The sequence below is a fragment of the Phoxinus phoxinus genome (assembly GCF_949152265.1).
Source record: "Phoxinus phoxinus genome assembly, chromosome: 17".
In the NCBI taxonomy this organism is placed as follows: domain Eukaryota; kingdom Metazoa; phylum Chordata; class Actinopteri; order Cypriniformes; family Leuciscidae; genus Phoxinus; species Phoxinus phoxinus.
This window is the reverse complement of record NC_136892.1, coordinates 9,731,935-9,756,917: the sequence shown is the minus strand read 5'-3', so window position 1 is coordinate 9,756,917 and position 24,983 is coordinate 9,731,935. Positions and strand designations below refer to the sequence as shown.

At 42.1% G+C, this 24,983-nt stretch overlaps 2 protein-coding genes across 2 annotated transcripts; both read right to left on the bottom strand.

Moving 5' to 3' along the window:
• Positions 1-4,571: 4,571 nt before the first annotated feature.
• LOC306984507 (uncharacterized protein) lies at positions 4,572-20,158 on the bottom strand (the record flags this gene model as incomplete). The annotated part of the gene is made up of 4 exons (XM_079585952.1): positions 4,572-5,402; positions 19,214-19,279; positions 19,545-19,882; positions 20,083-20,158. 4 exons carry the CDS (start codon positions 20,156-20,158, stop codon positions 4,878-4,880), a joined length of 1,005 nt encoding a protein of 334 aa, XP_079442078.1. The 3' UTR covers positions 4,572-4,877.
• Positions 20,159-23,347: 3,189 nt separating this feature from the next.
• On the bottom strand, positions 23,348-24,745 carry LOC306984506 (zinc finger BED domain-containing protein 5; the record flags this gene model as incomplete). Its single annotated transcript, XM_079585951.1, has 1 exon — positions 23,348-24,745. One exon carries the CDS (start codon positions 24,743-24,745, stop codon positions 23,348-23,350), a length of 1,398 nt encoding a protein of 465 aa, XP_079442077.1.
• Between the last annotated feature and the right edge of the window lie 238 nt (positions 24,746-24,983).

Sequence of the window (24,983 nt, the reverse complement as noted above, 5' to 3'; positions counted from 1 at the left end):
ACGTTTCATTCAAGATTACAGTCAACTCAGCTCTCCACTTACCACTGCTCTGAAGGGTCGGCCCAAGTCTCTGTCCTTATCACCTGCGGCTCTACAGGCCTTTCAGTCGCTCAAGGAAGCCTTCTCTTCTGCTCCAATACTCACTCACCCTAATCCTGATCTACCATTCATCGTGGAAGTCGATGCTTCATCCTCAGGAGTGGGGGCCGTTTTGTCTCAGCGGCAGGGGGATCTCTCCGTACTTCATCCATGTGCCTTCTTCTCCAAAAAGCTTGCCCCGGCGGAGTTAAACTACGATATCGGGAATCGTGAGCTACTGGCTATTAAGTTAGCCCTGGAGGAATGGAGACACTGGCTGGAGGGAGCTAACCATCCGTTTGAGGTCATCACGGATCATCGAAACCTGGAGTATCTACGAGAAGCTCGTAGACTAAATCCGAGACAAGCCCGTTGGGCCCTCTTCTTCACTCGATTAGACTTCAAGGTGTCATATCGTCCGGGCAGCAAGAATTGTAGAGCTGATGCTCTTTCCCAGAATTCATCAAGTCCCTCACGAAGATAGTGAACCTGTGCCTATCCTCCCTCCAGCCTTATTTCTCAGTCCGATTGTGTGGGACATTGACAATCAGATCCACCAAGAAAACCGTCTCCATCCTGCTCCGCCGGGAGGTCCAGAAGGGAGTACTTTTGTACCGGAACATCTAAGAACTCCTCTTCTGGACTCAGCTCACTCCGTACCGGGCTCTGGACATCCGGGTAGCAAGCGTACCCTCTCGCTTCTCAGTCAACGGTACTGGTGGCCAACCATCTCCGAGGATGTAACAAGGTTCGTCAAGGGTTGTTCAGTCTGCGCCATTGTCAACACCCCGAGGAGACTGCCAGAGGGTAAATTGGTGCCCCTTCCGATTCCTCAGCGTCCTTGGTCCCATATCGGTATCGACTTCATGACCGACCTTCCTCCATCTGATGGTTTCACCACGGTACTTGTAGTCGTTGATCGTTTCTCTAAGGGCTGTAAATTAATCCCTCTACCAGGACTGCCGACTGCTCTGGAAACCGCCGAAGCCCTCTTCCAGGGAGTCTTTCGTAACTTCGGAATCCCGGAGGACATCGTCTCTGACAGAGGTCCCCAATTCATCTCCAGAGTTTGGCGTGCCTTCTTTCAGCTCCTCGGGGTCACTGTCAGTCTCTCTTCCGGATACCATCCTCAGACCAATGGCCAGACTGAGCGCAAAATCCAGGAAATCGGTCGCTTCCTAAGGACCTACTGCCACCAGTACCAGGACAGCTGGAACCGTTACCTTCCCTGGGCTGAGTATGCTCAAAACTCTCTCCGACAAAGCACCACTGGTCTTACTCCCTTCCAATGCATTCTCGGTTACCAACCTCCTCTGTTCCCCTGGTCTGGGGAGTTATCTGAGGTTCCAGCTGTCGACTTCTGGTTCCAGCAGAGCGAGGGGGTATGGGACTCAGCTCACGTTCATCTCCAACAGGCAATAAGGAGACACAAGACCCAGGCTGATCGTCGAAGACTACCAACTCCCGCTTATCAGCCTGGGCAGAAGGTGTGGTTGTCCACCAGGGACATTCGTCTCAAGTTGCCATGTCGTAAGCTGAGTCCTCGATTCATTGGACCTTTCCCCATCGAGAGGCAGTTGAACGAGGTCACCTACAGACTTACACTCCCAAGGCAGTATCGCATCTCACCATCCTTCCATGTGTCATTGTTAAAACCCTACGTTGACCCTGTCCTTCCTCTTCCTTCAGATACACCTGCCATTGACGTACCTCCTCCTCCTCCGGTGCCTGTGGAGGATGAGCCCATCTATAGGATCCGTTCCATCTTGGACTCCAGGCGGCGAGGTCCCCGTCTCGAGTACCTCATTGACTGGGAGGATTACGGGCCGGAGGAACGTTCTTGGGTGCTGCGCGACGACGTAATGGATCCCACTCTCCTTTCCCAGTTTCACGAGGAACATCCCAATCGTCCAGCACCCAGAGGTCGGGGTAGACCTCGCCGCCGACAGCATCCTTCACAGGCGTCAAGAGCCGCTTCGGGAGGGGGGGGTACTGTCAGGATTCCACCTTCACATCACTCTCCATTACCTCCCAGATCATCACTGACTCCTCCCACTCCTTCAATCACCCGTTCACAGTCCCCTGATTACTGATTCCCATCACCTGTGACTCATCACCAGTTCCCTTTATAACCCAGCATTCACCTCACCTCCGTTGTCTGATCTCGTCATTACTTGACCACAGACCCACCGTGAACACTCTCCTATGCTAACCCGCTACTTACCCGAGCTTACCTGCATTCCTCCTCGGATCCCATCGTCTCGTCTCAGTCCAGTCATCAAGGCTCCTTCTCTTCAACTCCCTCTCCTGGATCCACACCTGAATACACATCACGGAATCAATCATTCAGCTAAGACTCTCCATATTTGCCATAGACTGTCTCACTTACCATTCCACTGTGTGTCCGCAACTGCATTGTTCAATAAAAGTGTGTTTACAACTTACGTCATCTCTCTCCGTGTTTCAAACCCTGACAATATTGCACTGGTCAGTGGTCACGTCTTTCAATATTTTCAAGGTTTTGTTTGTTTATTTCGCTCACTCTCCCGGAGCACAGAAACTGTATTTCGCAACACTTTTTGTTTCTGGAACATCAACTAACATCACTAATCACTCGGTGAGTTGCACAGTTTTGAAAACTAATGTTAAAGGTTGTTTTAATTACATTTTCGGACATGGCCATTGACTCCAATGTTAAATGGGTCCATGGCCAATTCTTTTATAGTCAAAAACTCGAGAGAGGAACCATTGTCAAAAAAATGTTGTCCACCACTCTTGTTCATCCAAAACAAACTACAATATAGACTTAAGGTGTTAAATACCGGAATTATCCTTTAAAGGGTTAGTTCACCCAAAAATGAAAATAATGTCATTAATGACTCACCCTCATGTCGTTCTAAGCCCGTAAGACCTCCGTTCATCTTCGGAACACAGTTTAAGATATTTTAGATTTAGTCCGAGAGCTTTCTGTCCCTCCATTGAAAATGTATATACGGTATACTGTCGATGTCCAGAAAGGTAATACAAACATCATCACAGTAGTCCATGTGACATCAGTGGGTTAGTTAGAAGTTTTTGAAGCATCGAAAATACTTTTTGGTCCAAAAATAACTCAAAATTAGACTTTATTCAGCATTGTATTCTCTCCCGGGTCTGTTGTGAATCTGCGTTCAGGACTCCACAGTGACGCTGATGACGTGTTATCTGGTGTGCCCGAGCTTCGTTTACAGTCTGAGGGAGACGCACGCTATATTCAAGCTATTCTACATTGTTTGCGTGGATATCATTTTTTTAATGGTGCATAAATGTGCATGTCGCGGATGAGACACTTTTACAGCGTGCGTTTCCCTCAGTCTATAAATGAAGCTCGGGCGCACCAGATAACGCGTCATCAGCGTCTTACGCCATCAGCGTAACTGTGAAGGATTGACAACAGACCCGGGAGAGAATACAATGCTGAATAAAGTCTTATTTTGTGTTATTTTTGGACCAAAAAGTATTTTCGATGCTTCAAAAACTTCTAACTAACCCACTGATGTCACATGGACTACTGTGATGATGTTTGTACTACCTTTCTGGACATGGACAGTATACCGTGTATACATTTTCAATGGAGGGACAGAAAGCTCTCGGACTAAATCTAAAATATCTTAAACTGTGTTACGAAGATGAACGGAGGTCTTACGGGCTTAGAACGACATGAGGGTGAGTCATTAATGACATTATTTTCATTTTTTGGTGAACTAACCCTTTAACAACAATCAATGTGGTATTGCATAGAATGGAAAACATTACAACCATTTGTTAACATTCCCAGTATATTTTCAATTCAACCATTACACTAACATTTCTTTGTGTAACTAACTAACGTTTCTTTCTTGTGCAAACACAATATATATAAGACTGGAATGACATAAAAATCAAATAAGAATTTAGCAGTGTTAATGGCTGCAGTGATGTACTTTCAAAGAAAAACCTGACCACTTTTCTGTGGTTGAATTTTATGTAATTAACAGAAAAAGTTGATTGTTCAGAGTATTTTTTTCTGTAGTATTTCTGTACTAATAACAAAAGTGCATAAGATGAAAAACAGATCAGCCATCTGTTTCAATTCAGCTCTTTGCAGCAACTTTGCAAAATGTATTTTCTTTTTGTGTAAACAAAATGCATGCAACAATAAGACACTAACAAATAACAATAAAACTGTACTAACAGCTCTGGTGATGTGCTTTAAATGAGAAAATCTGACCACTTATTAGAAAACTACGAATTTATTTGAAAAGTAAATTAAATGTTATGAAAATCAAATGTAAAACATTAATAATATAGGGGCCATTTAAATGGAATGTTATCCAAAGACTGCTGTTGAATGTAGCATGCTGTTCTTTTCCCCATGGAACAAATAAATAAATAATCACACAGATTGTTATCAACAAGTTTATAATAACTACAGACTGATAAGTTCCAAAAACTGATTATAATGACTATGAACTTCCTGAGCAGCATCAAATTCACAGAATGTCCATTTCAAAGTATTCACTGGACAGAATATTATCAAACTGTGCGGAGGTCTGGGTAAGAACTGTAAGTATATGGTAAATCAAGAGTAGCTCCACAAGTATGAGCAACTGGTCTTCCGCTGAGGCCAGATTCTGCATTGAAGCTTACCTTGATTTGATCAACACATATGACAGAAGAACCAGAACAGAAGCGTATAAATTTTTCTGCTTTGCTTTGGTCAGCATTTCTGATATAACGTTGCAGATGATTGAATACAATCTGTTCTTTCTGAGAGTGAATCACCTGTGTTGTTTGAAGTAGCTGTGCCACTTTTTTGCCAGTGGCCTTCTTTGTGTCATAGAGAGACAGGAGACTTTGTCTGGTATATTCAGCAGTGCAAATGGCATGGTTTTGGAGAAGCAATCTATTATATATTTGGGCTCTTGAAGAATTGCTTTATGAGCCATTGTTTGTATGGCAACTTCCATGGTGTTTGTTGGAGGGATGCAATGAGAGCCCATTCTTGTGAAGAGGTCAAGCAAATCCTCTTCATCACATTCCTCCAGTGTGCCTTGACGAGCAGTATAAACTTCTCTGGAGACTCCAGCATCATCTACAGCATTCTCATTTACAAATTCCATCTTCAGAGTAGATTTAATTATGCTGCTATCCATGAACACAGCCAAAAGATCTTCTACAACCTTTACCCTTAAAGCATGCACATCTTTTGGATTTGCTGAGTTTCCAGATGAAATTGTAGGAGAAAGATGGTTTCTTGAATGTGATGGCAAATCTTCTGGTGCTGAAGGCATTTCGCTACCCATCTAGAAAAAAGTAAAGACCATTTAGAACTATTATTTGTATTATTAAATTATTATTTATAAATGAATAATTACATTATTACATTTTCAAACAATTATTTCAGTTCATCTGAACAAGATTTTATTTTGTGTCACTGTAAAGTGGCACATTTATATATAATTACGACAAATTACAAAGTAATCAACTTTTAAAATATACTGTGTATCAAAATTATAATTACACTTGTTCTCAATCGCTTTGGTATCGCTTTGGACAAAACAGACTTAACATTCTCTAAACTGTCCTTTCAATTGTCATAACTGTTTGCTGGACCATCAGAACAGTATATTGTATGTCTTTAAAATGTAGTTTCTTACCCAAAACATTTAATTTACAGTTTTTCTCAATCGCTTTGGCTCAATTCACAAATCAGACTTTTTTCCCCTCAAAACAATAAGATGGCTTATTCAAACAAAACAATGGCTTGTTCATCAAAACTGATAATTAATTACATTTATATAGTGCTTTTCTGGGTACTCAAAGTGCTTTACATGGAAGGGGGAATCTCCTCAACCACCACCAGTGTGTAGCACCACCTGAGTTCAAAGCAGTTTAAGATTACAGTGACAGAGATTGTTTTGGCTTTACAGCAGATCTAGAATAAAGTTATTGTCCAGATAAAGTTAGTTTTGATCGATTCACTTCCATTGCAAAGACCATTAGTTATTAACTTAGGGGCCGCTAACACGACACCGTTCTATCTGAAAACCCTTAACGTGCTCCGGCTGCTCATTCACACAACAAGTGCCTGGTGCTCGAGAAAGCAAAGCATGCATACATTTTTTTTTTAAGTGTTTGTCATTATGTGAGCCACACTGGTCAAAATGTTTAGATGTTTTTTTTATTTGTTATAAACATTATATACATAAATATTTGATTATATACAGTATATTTCTTTTTCTATCTATTTTTTATTGTCATGACAGCTTTTTATACTATACAATAATGTTAGTTTTGTCTAGCTGAATGTTCTTGTCAAGTCAAGTCAAGTCACCTTTATTTATATAGCGGTTTTTACAATACAGATTGTATCAAAGCAGCTTCACAGTGATAACATGAAAATAATACAGAAAAAAAAAATTCAATTTCATCATCGTCCACCTTTAAGGCAGATCTATAATATTGTTGAATATTAAATGTCCCCAACTAAGCAAGCCAGAAGGCAAGGCAACAGCGGCAAGGAACCAAAACTCCATCAGGTGACAGAATGGAGAAAAAAACCTTGGGAGTGTCATGATCCTGGCTCTCTTTCCCTTTACTCTGTCTCCCCCTTTTGGTCACACACACTCATGCACTCTCGCTGATTATCATACCTCTCATTACACACACACATTTCTCTCATCACCCCCAGCTGTGTCCACTCTCTACTCATTACTATGTCATTCTTTCCACACCTGTTCTCTCTTTCTCTAATTATGTCTGCTTCTTTTAGCCCTGTTTCTCCCTGTCTCGTTGCCAGATTATTTCATGAGTAATACGTATGAGTCGTCAGTATTCTAACCTCTCGTTCCTGTCTTGTCTTGTCCTGTGTTTCCTTGGGAGATTGTTCTACCTCTCTACATGTGCGACTAAGCTGTGCTTGTTACAGAATACCTGCTCGTCTCCGCCTGCTGAGATCTGACCTCCTGTGAGTTACCTGATTGCCTGGCATCGCCTCTGTGTTTTTCGGTCTCCGAGATCGCACTGCTGTCTCATCGGAGGATCAAGTTTTGTTCTGTCTATATTCCTCTGGAAGATCTTTCGTTATTCCTTATCGCTGAAGATATTTGTTCTCATCCTCTGGACAGCCACTTTCTGTTATTAAAAGACTGTTATTCCGCATCTCGCTATTGGGTCATTCTTCTCTCCACATCACAGAATAATCTGGCCACGATGGACCCAGCGAGCGGTAACCAGTTTCAATCTGCTGTCGAACTCCAAGGTGCTATGCTGGGCCGGCATGAGGAGGAGCTTACCGCCGCGAGACAAGCCGTCGAGTCCTTAGTCTCCCAGGTTTCAGGTCTCTCCGCACAGCTCCATCATCTGCGCCATGAAGCTTCCGTTTCTCAAGATCACCGCGAGACCCCGGAACCACGAGTCAACAACCCTCCGTGCTTCTCGGGTGAGCCCACTCAATGTCGCGCCTTCTTGACTCAATGTGAAGTTGTCTTCTCTCTTCAACCCTCGACCTATGCTTCGGATCGAGCCAGAGTTGCCTTTGTAATTTCTCTCCTTGCTGGACGAGCCCGTGAATGGGGAGCAGCCAACTGGGAGACTGAAGCGGCCTGTACTCTTGACTTTTCTCTGTTTAAGGCCGAGATGATTCGTGTCTTCGACCACTCTGCGTATGGAGAGGAGGCTTCACGTTTACTCTCCTCCCTTCGCCAGGGCAGACGCTCCGCTGCGGATTTCTCGATTGAATTCCGTACTCTAGCGACCACCAGTGGTTGGAATGAGCCGGCTTTGGTGGCCCGCTTCCAGGAGGGGCTTAATTCCGAGCTAAAGGATGAGATCTGCGCTCGAGGGGTGCCGACTCATCTTGATGATCTGATCGACCTGGCGATCCGGATAGAGAAGCGGTTCGACCTGCGCCGCCGCTCACGCAACCTTGAGTTTTCTCTGCTCTCTCCTTCACCCTCCGTTCCTTCTTCGTCTCCCATTGGTACGGAGCCGGAGGCGATGCAGCTCGGAGGATTACGCATCTCTGCTAGGGAACGAGAGAGGAGAGTGACCAATCGCCTCTGCATGTACTGTGCTTCCCCTGATCACTTTGTTAATAATTGCCCGGTAAAAGCCAGAGCTCGCCAGTAAGCGGAGGGCTACTGGCGAGCGCTTCTTCCAGGGACTCTCCATCGAGGTCATGTACCACTCTCTCCATTTCTCTCCGCTGGCCTGGGTCTTCTGTCGCCTGCGCAGCCTTGATAGACTCTGGTGCGGAGGGGAATTTCGTCGACGAGGCGTGGGCTCAAGAGCAAGGTATTCCCCTCATTGACTTAAGAGACTCCACCCCACTTTATGCCCTAGACGGTAGTGCCCTTCCTCGGATTCGGAGGAGGACCGTTCCTCTCGCTCTAACTGTCTCGGGGAACCACAGCGAGACCATTTCTTTTTTTGTTTTTTGTTCACCTTTTAGTCCGGTGGTTTTAGGACACCCCTGGCTGGTTCAGCATAATCCTCAGATCAATTGGTCTAATAATTCTGTGTTGTCTTGGAAATTGTCTTGTCATGTCGAATGTTTAACCTCTGCTATTCCTCCTGTGTCTTCTGTCTCTGTTTCTCAGGACGGGCCGGGTGATTTGTCTGGGGTACCGGAGGAATATCACGATCTGCGGGAGGTGTTCAGTCGTTCCCGTGCCACTTCTCTTCCTCCTCATCGACCGTACGACTGTGGCATCGATCTCCTCCCGGGTACTATGCCCCCGCGGGGAAGACTTTATTCTTTGTCAGCCCCCGAACGCGAAGCGCTCGAGAATTACCTTTCCGACTCCCTTAATGCAGGTACCATTGTACCCTCTTCGTCTCCTGCCGGCGCTGGTTTTTTTTTCGTTAAAAAGAAGGACGGTTCTTTGCGTCCCTGCATAGATTATAGAGGGCTGAATGAGATCACTGTCAAGAATCGTTATCCCTTGCCACTGATGTCTTCAGCCTTTGAACTACTGCAGGGAGCAAAGTTTTTTACTAATCTTGACCTTCGTAATGCTTATCATCTCGTGCGCATCAAGGAGGGCGATGAGTGGAAGACCGCCTTTAACACGCCCCTCGGTCACTTTGAATACCGGGTTCTTCCGTTCGGTCTGGTCAATGCTCCTGCCGTTTTTCAAGCCCTCGTCAACGATGTCCTGCGGGATATGCTTAATATTTTTGTCTTTGTTTATCTCGATGACATTTAGATTTTTTCACCCTCTCTCGAAGTGCACGTCCTACACGTTCGTCGGGTTCTCCAGCGGTTATTAGAGAATCGACTCTTTGTCAAAGCTGAGAAGTGCACCTTTCACGCTCCCTCTGTTACGTTTCTCGGCTCGATCATTTCTGCGGAGGGGATCGGTATGGACCCTTCTAAGGTCCAGGCGGTTATTGATTGGCCCGTTCCTGACTCTCGTGTCGCGCTGCAGCGATTTCTCGGTTTCGCTAATTTTTATCGCCGCTTTATACGCAACTTTAGTCAGGTGGCCGCCCCGCTCACCGCCTTGACCTCAGTCAAGTCTAAATTCGTGTGGTCAGTTCCTGCTCAGCGCGCTTTCGATCGTCTTAAATCCCTTTTCACTACCGCCCCCATTCTGCTCACCCCTGACGTCGCGAGACAGTTTATCGTCGAGGTCGACGCTTCTGAGGTGGGGGTCGGGGCGGTTCTCTCTCAGCGCTCGTCGGTCGATGAGAAGGTACACCCCTGTGCCTTCTTTTCGCATCGTCTCTCCCGCGGAGCGTAATTATGACGTCGGGAACCGTGAATTACTCGCCATACGCTTGGCACTGGGAGAGTGGCGTCAATGGTTAGAAGGGGCTCCAGTTCCGTTCATTGTTTGGACGGACCACAGAAACCTGGAGTATATTCGTTCCGCCAAAAGATTGAACGCTCGCCAGGCTCGTTGGGCTCTGTTTTTCACGCGTTTTGATTTTTCCATCTCTTATCGTCCCGGGTCGAAGAACGTTAAACCAGACGCTCTTTCCCGTCTCTTCGACTCCTCGACTTCCACCACTGCACAGGAGGAGATTATTCCTTCTAACTGTGTAGTGGGTGCGGCAGTCTGGGGAGTCGAGAGACTGGTAAAGCGCGCCCTCACTCACGCTACCGTTCCGCGCGCCTGTCCTAAGCATCTTCTGTTTGTTCCTACTCCTGCGCGCTTAGCAACCCTTCAGTGGGGCCACTCCTCTAAATTGTCCGCCCATCCCGGCGTGCGGGGCACTCTCGCCTCTATCCGTCAACGCTTTTGGTGGCCTAGGTTGGAACGTGACGCGCGTCGTTTTGTCGCCTCCTGTCCTGTTTGTGCCCAGACCAAGGCCGGTAATTCGCCACCTGCAGGTCTACTTCGTCCCTTACCGGTTCCTTCACGTCCCTGGTCCCACATTGGACTCGATTTTATCACCGGTCTCCCTCCGTCTGCAGGGAACACGGTCATTTTAACTGTCGTTGACCGCTTCTCTAAATCCGCGCACTTCATTCCGCTCGTCAAGCTTCCCTCTGCCAAAGAGACGGCCCAGATCATGGTTGATCATGTTTTTAAGTTACACGGTCTTCCCACCGACGTGGTTTCTGATAGGGGACCACAGTTCGCCTCTCAATTTTGGAGAGAGTTCTGTCGTCTTATCGGAGCTACCGCTAGCCTTTCGTCCGGGTTTCATCCCCAAACTAACGGTCAGGCCGAACGAGCCAATCAAATTGTCACCCGCAGTCTCCGCAGTCTTGCACACCGTAATCCCTCGTCTTGGTCAGAGCAACTTGCCTGGGCAGAATACGCGCACAATTCGCTTCCCAGTTCCGCCACGGGTCTCTCACCATTTAATTGTTGCCTGGGTTATCAACCCCCATTGTTCTCCTCGCAGAATGCCGAATCTAATGTTCCTTCTGTACAAGCGTTCATCGATCGCTGCAAGCGCACTTGGAGAGGGGTGAGATCATCACTTTGTCGCTCGAGGAGGCGCATGAGCAACACCGCTAACAAACGTCGCGTCAAAAGCCCTCGCTACGTTTGTGGCCAACGGGTCTGGCTTTCCACGTCCAATTTACCTCTCCAATCAGAATCTCGTAAACTAGCTCCTCGTTTCGTCGGGCCGTTTCGTATCGATAAGGTCATCAGTCCTGTCGTTGTTAAGCTCGCCCTTCCTCCTAGTCTTCGTCGTGTCCACCCCGTTTTTCACGTCTCCTGCATAAAACCGACCGTTCGCGCGCCCTCTCGCCCTTCTATTCCGCCCATTCGTGTTGAGGGGACGCCGGTTTACCAGGTCCGCAAGCTTTTGGATATGCGACGCCGAGGTCGTGGGCATCAATATTTAGTGGACTGGGAGGGGTACGGTCCTGAGGAGAGGAGTTGGGTTTCGGCTCGGGACATCCTGGACCCCTCGCTCATTGATGATTTCCTCCGGTCCCGTCAGTCTCCTGCCTCGGGAGCGCCAGGAGGCGCTCGTTGAGAAGAGGGTACTGTCATGATCCTGGCTCTCTTTCCCTTTACTCTGTCTTCCCCTTTTGGTCACACACACTCATGCACTCTCGCTGATTATCATACCTCTCATTACACACACACATTTCTCTCATCACCCCCAGCTGTGTCCACTCTCTACTCATTACTATGTCATTCTTTCCACACCTGTTCTCTCTTTCTCTAATTATGTCTGCTTCTTTTAGCCCTGTTTCTCCCTGTCTCGTTGCCAGATTATTTCATGAGTAATACGTATGAGTCGTCAGTATTCTAACCTCTCGTTCCTGTCTTGTCTTGTCCTGTGTTTCCTTGGGAGATTGTTCTACCTCTCTACATGTGCGACTAAGCTGTGCTTGTTACAGAATACCTGCTCGTCTCCGCCTGCTGAGATCTGACCTCCTGTGAGTTACCTGATTGCCTGGCATCGCCTCGGTGTTTTTCGGTCTCCGAGATCGCACTGCTGTCTCATCGGAGGATCAAGTTTTGTTCTGTCTATATTCCTCTGGAAGATCTTTCGTTATTCCTTATCGCTGAAGATATTTGTTCTCATCCTCTGGACAGCCACTTTCTGTTATTAAAAGACTGTTATTCCGCATCTCGCTATTGGGTCATTCTTCTCTCCACATCACAGGGAGAACCCAGGCTCAGTCAGGGGCCAGTTCTCCTCTGGCCAATGAGTGAACAGTGTATGATTATGATTCAGCAGCATTACAGGTCAGAAGTTCAGAATGAATCAGAGAATTTGTCCAGTTCCGGTTGGTTGAATTCTCTTGTGTATCACACAGAGCTTTTTAGATACAGATACAAAATGTACCTTTTTAGGTACATTTACAGATAAATGTATTGTATGAATACAAATGTTAATTTTATTTATATATTATCAATACTAACGCACTACAGCAAAATATATAAATAACTGGCTTAAAACCATTGTTTTACTGAAAATACTAACGTGCCTAAGACGTTTGCACAGTACTGTATATTGTAACGACCCTGAGTGATTCCTTCCCTGATGGTGGCAGTCTGTGGGAGTTTTGAGTCACTCCCCCATGTTAATTGTTAATTGATTGCTTGTTAAGAATTTAGTATTTAAGTGTTTGAGTTTTCATTTGGTTTAGCACTCTCTGTGGGATGACTTCTCACAGGAACAGCTCATTCTTATTGATCTTTTGCTTATACTTGCTTTATGTCATGTAACTTTAATGTTTGTTTTGTTGTAGTTTATGTTTGTTTTATTTTCCCTAGACTTATGTTTGTATGAATGGTAATAATTCTAATTGAAGATAAATAAAAATATCTTCATTATTCAAACGTCAGTGTTTGATTGGTTCCTCTTTTATGTTGCGGCTTTAAAACGAGCTAGTCGTAACAATATAATAAAATATTTGTATGTATTTTCTGTTAACAACGGGACACTGGAGTTGACAATTGAGTAATGACATAAGATACAGTGCCTTGCGAAAGTATTCGGCCCCCTTGAACTTTTCGACCTTTTGCCACATTTCAGGCTTCAAACATAAAGATATAAATCTGTAATTTTTTGTGAATAATCAACAACAAGTGGGACACAATCATGAAGTGAAATGAAATTTATTGGATATTTCAAACTTTTTTAACAAATAAAAAACTGAAAAATTGGGCGTGCAAAATTATTCAGCCTCTTTACTTTCAGCGCAGCAAACTCTCTCCAGAAGTTCAGTGAGGATCTCTGAATGATCCAATGTTGACCTAAATGACTAATGATGATAAATAGAATCCACTTGTGTGTAATCAAGTCTCCGTATACATGCACCTTCTCTGTGATAGTCTCAGAGGTCCGTTTAAAGCAAAGAGAGCATCATGACGAAAAAGGAACACACCAGGCAGGTCTGAGATACTGTTGTGGAGAAGTTTAAAGCTGGATTTGGATACAGAAAGATTTCCCTAGCTTTAAACATCCCAAGGAGCACTGTGCAAGCGATAATATTGAAATGGAAGGAGTATCAGACCACTGCAAATCTACCAAGACCCAGCCGTCCCTCTAAATTTCAGCTCATACAAGGAGAAGACTGTTCAGAGATGCAGCCAAGAGGCCCATGATCACTCTGGATGAACTGCAGAGATCTACAGCTGAGGTGGGAGACTCTGTCCATAGGACAACAATCAGTCGTATAATGCACAAATCTGGCCTTTATGGAAGAGTGGCAAGAAGAAAGCCATTTCTTAAAGATATCCATAAAAAGTGTCGTTTAAAGTATGCCACAAGCCACCTGGGAGACACACCAAACATGTGGAAGAAGGTGCTCTGGTCAGATGAAACCAAAATGGAACTTTTTGGCAACAATGCAAAACGTTATGTTTGGCGTAAAAGCAACACAGCTCATCACCCTGAACACACCATCCCCACTGTCAAACATGGTGGTGGCAGCATCATGGTTTGGGCCTGCTTTTCTTCAGCAGGGACAGGGAAGATGGTTAAAATTGATGGGAAGATGGATGGAGCCAAATACAGGACCATTCTGGAAGAAAACCTGATGGAGTCTGCAAAAGACCTGAGACTGGGACGGAGATTTGTCTTCCAACAAGACGATGATCCAAAACATAAAGCAAAATCTACAATGGAATGGTTCACAAATAAACATATCCAGGTGTTAGAATGGCCAAGTCAAAGTCCAGACCTGAATCCAATCGAGAATCTGTGGAAAGAACTGAAAACTGCTGTTCACAAACGCTCTCCATCCAACCTCACTGAGCTCGAGCTGTTTTGCAAGGAGGAATGGGCAAAAATTTCAGTCTCTCGATGTGCAAAACTGATAGAGACATACCCCAAGCGACTTACAGCTGTAATCGCAGCAAAAGGTGGCGCTACAAAGTATTAACTTAAGGGGGCCGAATAATTTTGCACGCTCAATTTTTCAGTTTTTTATTTGTTAAAAAAGTTTGAAATATCCAATAAATTTCGTTCCACTTCATGATTGTGTCCCACTTGTTGTTGATTCTTCACAAAAAAATACAGTTTTATATCTTTATGTTTGAAGCCTGAAATGTGGCAAAAGGTTGAAAAGTTAAAGGGGGCCGAATGCTTTCGCAAGGCACTGTATATTTTCTGCAAAGTGCTCCATTCTTCGTAATTTCATGGAATTGCATAGAATGACAACAGAATTTTCATTTAAAACTGTTCCTGTAAAACATGCCTATATGGTTTGTTCAGAAATGTACTTTAAAAAAACTTTACAATAAGGTTAATTAGTTAACATTAGTTAATGTATGTACTATCATGAACTAACAATGAGCAATACATTTGTTATAGTATTTATTAATCTTTGTTAATGTTAGTTAATAAAAATCCAGCTGTTCATTGTTTGTTCATGTTAGTTCACAGTGCATTAACTAATGTTAACAAATACAACCTTTGATTTTAATAACGTATTAGTACATTTAAAAATGAATATTAACTAAGATTAATAAATGCTGAAAAAGTATTGTTCATTCTTTGTATTGTTCATGTGAACCGTATTGTAAAGTGTTACAGTTTGTTCTTATATATTGTGTGTATGATCTATAGTCTTTGTCTATTCTTTGTTCCTTATTGTGTAATCTTTAAAAAAAAAATCTAAACAAACAAAAGTAGAATCTTACAAAAAATATGCAATTCTGTGTATTTTGAATTGACAGTGCAGGTATATTAGGACTGATTATCTATTATGTAAAGGGCTTTCACATGACATGCAATGTTTTTGACTGTTCGCCGGAATGATGAGATAGTTAGTAGATTGTGTTCACTCAATGGCTGGCTGTCTGGGTGGTGTCCACGAAATAATATAGAATTCATAGACAATTGGAAAAGTTTTTGGGGCAAACCTGACCTGTTGAAAAGAGATGGTATTCATCCCTCCTGGGATGGTGCTGCTCTTCTCTCTAGTAATTTGGCTCATAGTCTTAGAGATAAAACATGACAATCTGGGCCTCAGGTCAGGAAGCAGACAGACTGGCTTAACCGACCGTCTGCTAGCGGCCTCACGTCACCAAGGTCAGATAAATCCCATCACATAGAGCCTCTTTCACCTAGATATCATCATATAGAGACTGTGTCTGTTTCCCGAACTTGGAAATCAAAAATACGTTCAAACCCATCTAAGGTTAAAAATTTTATTGATCTTCAACAAATAAAAAATAGATATAATACAAATGAGCAAATGATAAAGCTTGGGTTGCTGAATATTCGATCTCTTACTTCAAAAGCGCTAATAGTTAATGATATGATTACAGATTATAACCTAGATGTGCTGTGTTTAACAGAAACCTGGCTAAAACCAAACGATTACATTGCTTTAAATGAGTCAACCCCACAAGATTACGGTTATAAACATGAACCTCGTCTGAAACGCAAAGGAGGAGGTGTTGCTGTAATTTATAGTAATATTTTCAAAACCACTAAGAAATCTAGTTGTAAATATAATTCTTTTGAAGTGTTGGTGCTTAATGTAAAAATATATAGTGTAAACGATAAATCACGTTTGAAAATTCTGCTGGCTACTGTATACAGGCCACCAGGGCACCATACAGACTTTATCAAAGAATTTGCGGACTTTCTATCAGAATTAGTATTGGCTGCAGATAAAGTACTAATTGTTGGTGACTTTAATATACACATAGATAATGAAAAAGATGCATTGGGATTGGCATTTAAAGACATTATAAACTCAATTGGAGTTAGACAACACGTGTCAGGACCGACTCATTGTCGTAATCATACTCTAGATCTAATACTATCACATGGAATAGATGTTGATGCCGTTGAAATACTGCAACAGAGTGATGACATCTCAGATCACTATCTAGTCTCGTGTAAATTACATTTAGCCAAGGCTGCAAAGCCGACTCCGTGTTATAAATATGTTAGACCGATTACTTCTGCTACTAAAGATTGCTTTATCAATAATCTTCCTAATCAGTTTCATCATCTCAGCATCCCGGATAGCTTAGAAGAACTTGATATTGCAACAGAAACTTTTAACTCTCTCTTTTCCAGCACTTTAGACACAGTTGCTCCGCTGCGCTTAAAGAAGATTAAAGAACATAGTCCAACGCCGTGGCACAACGAGCACACTCAGGCCCTTAAGAGAGCAGCCAGAAAAATGGAGCGCAACTGGAAGAAAACAAAACTAGAGGTGTTTCGGATTTCATGGAAGGAGAGCTCGATTGCTTACAGAGAGGCTTCAAAAGCTGCTAGATCTGCTTATTTTTCAACCCTATTAGAAGAAAATAAACATAATCCTAGGTATTTATTTGAAACAGTGGCTAAACTAACGAAAAAGAAAGCTTCAAGCCCAGAAGCTTCCAAGAAACACAGCAGTAATGACTTTATGAACTTCTTCACTTATAAGATCGATAATATCAGGGACAAAATTATAACTATGCAACCGTCTAATACAGTATCGCATCAGGAAGTGCATTGTAGTCTCCCTGAGGGAAAATTTGATTCATTCATTGCTATAGGAGAGGAAGAATTTTGCAAACTCGTCAAATCATCTAAATCCACAACGTGCATGTTAGACCCTATACCGACTAAGCTGCTGAAAGAGATGCTTCCAGATGTCATAGATCCTCTTCTTAATATCATTAATTCATCTTTGTCTCTAGGATACGTACCAAAAACCTTTAAGCTAGCTATGATTAAACCGCTTGTTAAAAAACAGCAACTTGATCCTACAAAACTAGTCAATTACAGGCTGATCTCTAATCTGCCATTTCTGTCAAAGATATTAGAAAAAGCAGTATCCTCACAACTGTGTTCCTTTCTTGAAAGAAATGATATCTGCGAGGATTTTCAGTCCGGATTTAGACCGTACCATAGTACCGAGACAGCTCTCGTTAGAGTCACAAATGATTTGCTCTTATCATCCGATCGTGGTTGTATCTCTCTATTAGTATTACTGGATCTTAGTGCTGCATTTGACACCATTGACCACAACATCCTTTTAAATAGACTCGAACATTATGTTGGCATTAGTGGAATTGCACTAGCATGGTTTAAATCATACTTATCTGACCGTTATCAGTTTGTAGCAGTAAATGAAGAGATGTCTTATCAATCACAAGTTCAGTATGGCGTACCACAAGGCTCAGTACTAGGACCGCTGCTGTTCACTCTGTATATGCTACCATTAGGAGATATCATTAGGAAACATGGAATTAGCTTTCACTGTTATGCCGACGATACTCAGCTGTATATTTCTTCAAAACCTAACGAAACCTACCAATTCACAAAATTAACGGAATGCATAGCTGATATAAAAAATTGGATGACTAGTAATTTCCTACTACTAAATTCAGAAAAAACAGAGATTCTAATTATTGGACAAAAAACTTCCACACGTAATAACCTAGAGTACTGTCTAACACTTGATGGCTGCTCTGTTAAGTCTTCGTCGTCGGTTAGGAACCTGGGTGTGCTCTTTGATACCAATCTTTCATTTGAAAGTCATGTGTCTACAGTAGTATCTGTAAAACCGCTTTCTTCCATCTTAAAAATATATCTAAATTACGTCATATACTCTCAATGAATAATGCAGAACAATTAGTTCATGCGTTTATGACCTCAAGGCTAGATTATTGTAATGCTCTACTGGGTGGCTGCCCTGCACGCTTAATAAACAAACTACAGCTAGTTCAAAACGCAGCAGCTCGAGTTCTTACTAGAACCAGGAAGTATGACCATATTAGCCCCGTTCTGTCAACACTGCATTGGCTGCCTATTAAACATCGTATACATTTTAAAATATTGCTGATCACTTACAAAGCACTAAATGGTTTAGCTCCGCAGTACTTGAGCGAGCTCTTAACTTATTATAGTCCTTCACGTCTACTGCGATCTCAAAATTCCGGCCAGTTAATAATACCTAGAATATCAAAATCGACTGCTGGCGGTAGATCCTTTTCCTACTTAGCACCAAAACTTTGGAACAGTCTTCCTACCATTGTCCGGGAAGCAGACACACTCTGTCAGTTCAAATCTAGACTAAAAACACATCTCTTCGGCCTAGCATACACATAACACATTATAGACTTATATAATTCAATGTTAGGCTGCATAGTTTAGAACAGCCGGGACCGGGAACACTTCCCGTAAATCCTGATGTACTTGGTACATCATAATAAGGATGGCGTCTACGCTAATATTAGTCTCTCTGTCTATCCCGAGGTTTACTGCTGTCCACCGGAACCAGGCCGTATCCAGATCTGATGAAGGACCAGCGCCAGGACACGACGACGACGCCGCTGACCTGAAGTGTCAACCAGTCTCTCCTCCTCTCCACTCCGACTTCAACCAACCGGAACTGGACAAATACTCTGATTCATTCTGAACTTCATACACTGTTCACTCATTGGCCAGAGGAGAACTGGCCCCCGACTGAGCCTGGGTTCTCCCAAGGTTTTTTCCTCCATTCTGTCACCTGATGGAGTTTTGGTTCCTTGCCGCTGTTGCCTTACCTTCTGGCTTGCTTAGTTGGGGACATTTAATATTCAACAATATTATAGATCTGCCTTAAAGGTGGATGATGATGAAATTGTTTTTTTTGTATTATTTTCATGTTATCACTGTGAAGCTGCTTTGATACAATCTGTATTGTAAAAAGCGCTATATAAATAAAGATGACTTGACTTGACTTGACTCTTACCAGCTGTACAGGATTACTTGAGAGTGGTGATGGTACCACAGTTTCAGCTTCATTCAGCTCTGCATTCTGGAGGATCAATAAACATGCAATATTGTTACAAAAACATAAAGTGTCACTGTAGATAATGTAACAGTTGCCTATGATGAGTGAGAAGAACAAAGCTGGGGACATTGACTGTACTGTGATCTTAAAAGCCCCCTGGATTTATTTTCTATTATAATTAGGATACATATAGTTTTAAGGTTATAACTCCAATTTAATGCTTTTAGTCTGAATATGTCCCTTTTTCACATCTATACTGAGACATTTGGTACATTAGAACCACATTTACCAGTATGAAGTTCTCGTTTAGATTCCATGTCATCACAATTGCTTGGTCTTCATCTGTTTGTCCAAGTTCATCACCGTCATTCCACTCAACTGTGTCTTCCTTATCATCATCTACAAGGGTTTCAAATATGTTGTTGTGTAGTGGAGGAATCTGGTTGGTCAAGTCAATGAATTCATAGCCTCGTTGTATATCACAGAGCTCATGTGAATACTGTGGACTCTTCGGTTGCAGCACACTTTGATTCCCCAATTCATCAGTCTCCTTGTCACTTGAGGTGCTTGTTAGTCTTTGGACTGTGCATGTTCTTTTGGTAACATTTGGTGATGTGCTGTGATGTGCTGTGTTTATTGAAGATTAAATACACTAGAGTCACTCAGTTTTTTATACTCTCTATTTCAGAGTACTTGCATTTTAATTATGTATTGTACGTACCTTTTTAGGTACATTTACAGATAAATGTACAAATTTGTACAAAAATGTACAAAACAATAAACAAATTTGAATAAAAGTTTTTTTAGACAATTCTGACCTACCCTACCTTTGCTGTGTGAAGTGCTGGGTGTCTCTACTCCCATGGTCTCAAAAGTCAAACCACTCTGTGGAACATCCTCCATTCCTCTAGTTCTCTGAAGAACATGCAATATAACATTCAATGATTAACTCAGCTAAATTAAAGGTAGGGTAGGTCAGAATTGTCTAAAAAAACTTTTATTCAAATTTGTTTAAACTGTCTTTATATACCAATACATAATTAAAATGCAAGTACTCTGAAATAGAGAGTATAAAAAACTGAATGACTCTAGTGTATTTAACTAGAGTAACTCAATTTTTATACTCTCTTTTTCAAAGTACTTACATTTTAATTATGTATTGGTATATAAAGACAGTTTAAGCCAATTTGAAAAAAAGTTCTTTAGACAATTCTTACCTACACAACCTTTAAAGGGTTAAAATAAAGGGTTAGTTCACCCAAAAATGTCAACTCTGTCAGGAGTTACTCTCCCTCATGTTGTTCCCCGTAAGACTTTTGTTCATCTTCAGAACACAAATTAAGATATTTTGATTAAATCTGAGAGCTGTCTCACTCCTCCATAGGCTTCTATGGTACAAGCCGGCCCAGAAAGTTAGTAAGACGATGTTTAAAATAGTGACTACAGTGGCTCAACCATAAGTTTATCAAGCGACAAGAATACTTTTTGTGCGCAAAAAAGAACAAAAAGAACGACTTTATTCAACTATTAATTTTCTTCTGTGTGTGCCTCTGAGTGAGTTCACGTAGTGTAACAGTGCAGCACTTCTGGGTTGTACATCAAAACGCCGGCTCACTATTGGCTGACGCTGATCATGTGTGTGATGCTGGCCAATAGTGAGACAGCTCTCAGATTTAATCACAATATCTTAATTTGTGTTTTGAAGATTAACAAAAGTCTTGAACGAAGGTCTTACAGGGTTGGACAACATGAGGGAGAGTAATTACTGACAGAATTTACATTTTTGGGTGAACTAACCCTTTAATAATATTAATAGCCACTCAGCTAAATTAAACACATTTACAACAATTCTGTCACTGTATTTAAAAATGAAGCCCAAAATACATTAAATAACTTAAAGTCAAAGTCTTGGTGATTTTACTAACCTTCCTCTTGGTGTCTCTTTTAGATGCAAGTCCGTCATTCAATAAATGTGTGATTGAATCCTCAGAATCACTGTCACATCCATGCCAACAGTTTTGCAGCAGGCCTCTCAGTATCACTGTCTAATGTTGAGTGTTCATTGTTTTCCTCTTCTCCATCAGATAAGGAATCTACATCTGTGAGACACACCTCCTGCTTAGTGCAAATGTAGAATCTCAAAATGTTCAGCTTGGTTTGTTCATACAGATATCCGACAGTGCTATCCAAGGGAATTTGGTTTCTTTTAAAATCACAAACATGAAAAGTGAAGTCTATTTCTGCACCCTTTGGAGACTGCCCATTTGGGAAAAAAAGGTTCCTTCCCATTTCCATGATTTGTAAAACAGTTGGTTTTTTTTTCAACCGTCACATGTCTAGTGCCACCACCATTATTGGTCCTCACTTGTTGGTATCCATTACGGCAGAAGTGAAGCCATCCAATTTCAATTCTTCTGGAGGATTTTTCTGCAGATACATTTTTGTGTCTTGCCAATCAATTTTTTTCCTTAGGGAAGACACATGCTTTAACATTCAAAGTTTTAGCTGACTTTGATCCCAGTTTCCTTGCTTCAATTTTATCTCTCAAATTCTGTAACAGAGATTCTTTATCCGAACAGGCCGCTGTTTGTTGACAGAAGGAGAGGACAGCCAGTCGGTCACCATATGAATGAATATACTTTCCCATTTGCCCATTGGTCATGACAGAGAGCACAGACTTGTCAATCTGAAAGTGCAGAGAAGATCTAATTTTATAGATTGCTTCTTGAAAGAATATAAATGCACTCATGAACTCATAATATGTTAACACAGTCTAGATTTATGAATGTTTTTTTTTTTTTTTACAGTAAAAGTCTCGTTATCTATATGCCATCCTGGTTCTAAAACGGGGCTCAATATTAACATTCAGGGTATAGTTAATGTAGCTTGTAGCTACTGGTAATTACAGTTGAGTGAATATGTTGGTACCCACCCCTGCAGAATTTACAAAATTTAGCATTTAAAAAATAAGAGGGATCAAAAAATTGCAAAAAATTATTACATTTTATTTAGTACTGCCCTGATAACGATATTTCATGTGAGTTATGTTTACATCTATTCCACATACATAATAACAATGTCTAAAAATGTATATGAACAAAATAAAAACTGAATTATAAAGAGTTCATAAATTCACATCATCTTTGGTTACTTTGATATGTTGCTTGTTGATGATCATTGACTGTTTGTATCCTCTGTGATAGTTGTACGTGTCACACCCCTACTTGTACCCGTCCACTGGCTACCTGTAGCTGCTTGCATCAAATTTAAAGCTTTTACGCTGACCTTTAGGACTGTCACTAAAAGCACTCTCCTACCCTCATGAACTCACAAAAAAATACAGTCACTGATCATGTTTGAAGTCAACCATCTTACACATCATGCACATATTTTTAACATGCTTATTTGTGTCATTTAAGTTATTGTGGAATAGTGCAAGTATGTTCTGTTACATAAAACAGCTTTATCAGGACAGCCCTGTATAAAAACATTGCAATTGTAATGATCCCTCTTATTTTTGCAAGGGAGTGCAAACTGTACTATACTATAATTACTAGTGAATTGCACTTACGGCACTGTACACCAATTCTGATTCAACAACAAAGGTGAAATTAATTAGTCTGTGGTGATATTCTGACATGACATGTTTACACTAGGGCAGTGGTTCTCAAACTTTTTACACCAAGTACCACCTCAGAAAATATTTGGCTCTCCAAGTACCACCATAATGACCAATATTAAAATACAGTAAAATAGTAGGCCTAACTATTCAGCTACATTTATGCACAGCTCAAAAAACAGGTAGTTTTATTTAAGAATATTTATTGTCAGCCACTTTAAACATATTGTTGCAACACAGTTTTAACATCAACACTGCACTGTGTGCTGCCTACATACAGGTAGTTTTTTAATTATTAAATTAAAATGCATTGCACCTAAAAGTGAAATAATAAACTGTACTAACAGATTAAGTGAAAATGTATTGTACTTAAAAGTGAAATAAAAAGTGTACAGATTAAATGAAAATGTATTGTACTTAAAACAAGTACATGTTGTTTAAAACTACGTCAATTTTTGTTTCAAAACATGAGCTTAATGTGATGGGTGCGCATGTCCTGAGATGTCTGGGTCAATGGAGGTCAGCTTCAGTCTCAGGTTTGGCTCAGCATCCACCCTGCTTCTGTACTTTGTTTTTATGACAACTAGTGAAGACAATCCTTTCTCGCAAAGATACGTGGTCACAAAAGGAAGGAGAAAACGCACTGCCTTGTCAGAAAGCACAGGGTATTCACTGTGCTGCTTTATCCAAAAGTCCAGCAGTGTCTGCGTTCTGAAAGCTGCCTTCAATGTTTCGTCACAAGACAACTCTATTAAACTCTCCTGCTCACCAACAGTTAAGTCCTGTGAAGCCATCTGAGAGGTGTCGATGCTGAAAGGGTTTCTCATCCAGCGGCTAGCTTCAGCTTCAAGCATCACTGGGAAATAATCAAGGAACTGTTGTCTGAGTGACACGAGGTGTGCAGTGATGTTCTCCCTGAGTCTTCCATCAAGCGTCAGGTCATTGTCAGACAGAAAACTTTCCAAAGCAGGGAAAGCTGAAACATCACCTGTCTTGATTTTTATTTCAAATAATTCCAACTTCTTAAGCAGTGCATTGATTTTGTCCTGCACATCAAAAACATTGATGGAGAGTCCCTGTAGTCCCAAATTCAGTTCATTTAAACGTGAAAAAATGTCAGACAAATATGCCAGCTGACTGAGCCACAAAGTATCCTCGAAAATGTCTGACAAGGGGAAAGTTGTGTCCTGTAAGAACATATGGACCTCTTTATGCAATTCAAAAAGCCTTGAAAGCACCTTTCCTCTTGAAAGCCACCGCACTTCAGTATGAAGCAAGAGTTGGACATGCTCACTGCCCATTTCCTCGCAGAGCACACAAAATAAACGAGAATTCATCGGCCTGGCCTTAATGAAGTTCACAGTTTTCACAGCAGAGTCCAGCACGGACTTCAGGTCACCAGGCATCTTCTTCACTGCTAGCGCCTCACGATGGATGCTGCAGTGAGTCCAGCGCATCTCAGGTGCTACCTCTCGGATGCGAGCCGCGTCTCCACTGTGACGACCTGTCATAGCCCTCGCGCCGTCAGTACACACTCCCACACACTTTTTCCAGTCCAGTCCGTTCTCTTGGATAAACGCGTCCAGTACCTGGAATATGTGCTCTGCTGTAGTTCTGGTCCCAAGTGACTGGCAGAACATAAAGTCCTCCTGAGCTGAACCATCCTTTTCATATCTCACATAAACCAATAAATTGGCCAAATCTGCGACATCCGTAGTCTCGTCAAGCTGGATGGCAAAATATTGACTGCTTTGAATGCGCTCAATCAGTGTCTTTTTAACATCGTCAGCCATGTCTTTTATTCTCCGTGACACCGTGTCATTTGAAAGCGGCACCAAGTTTAACTCTTTTGCAGCTTTCTCTCCACACATAATGCGCATCATTTCTTTTGCTAAAGGTAGACACAGTTGTTCCCCTATTGTGTGCGGCTTACCAGCTTTGGCGATCCGGAGGCTGGCACGATATGAAGCTTCCTGTGCTTTGAGTATAGGTGTACCACAGGATTGAATGATGGATTTTGACTGCTTCAGTTCATCACGTTTTCGCAACAAAAAAAAATCCACTGGTTTGTCCTTAAGCTCCGTGTGTTTAGTTACAAGATGCCGTTTG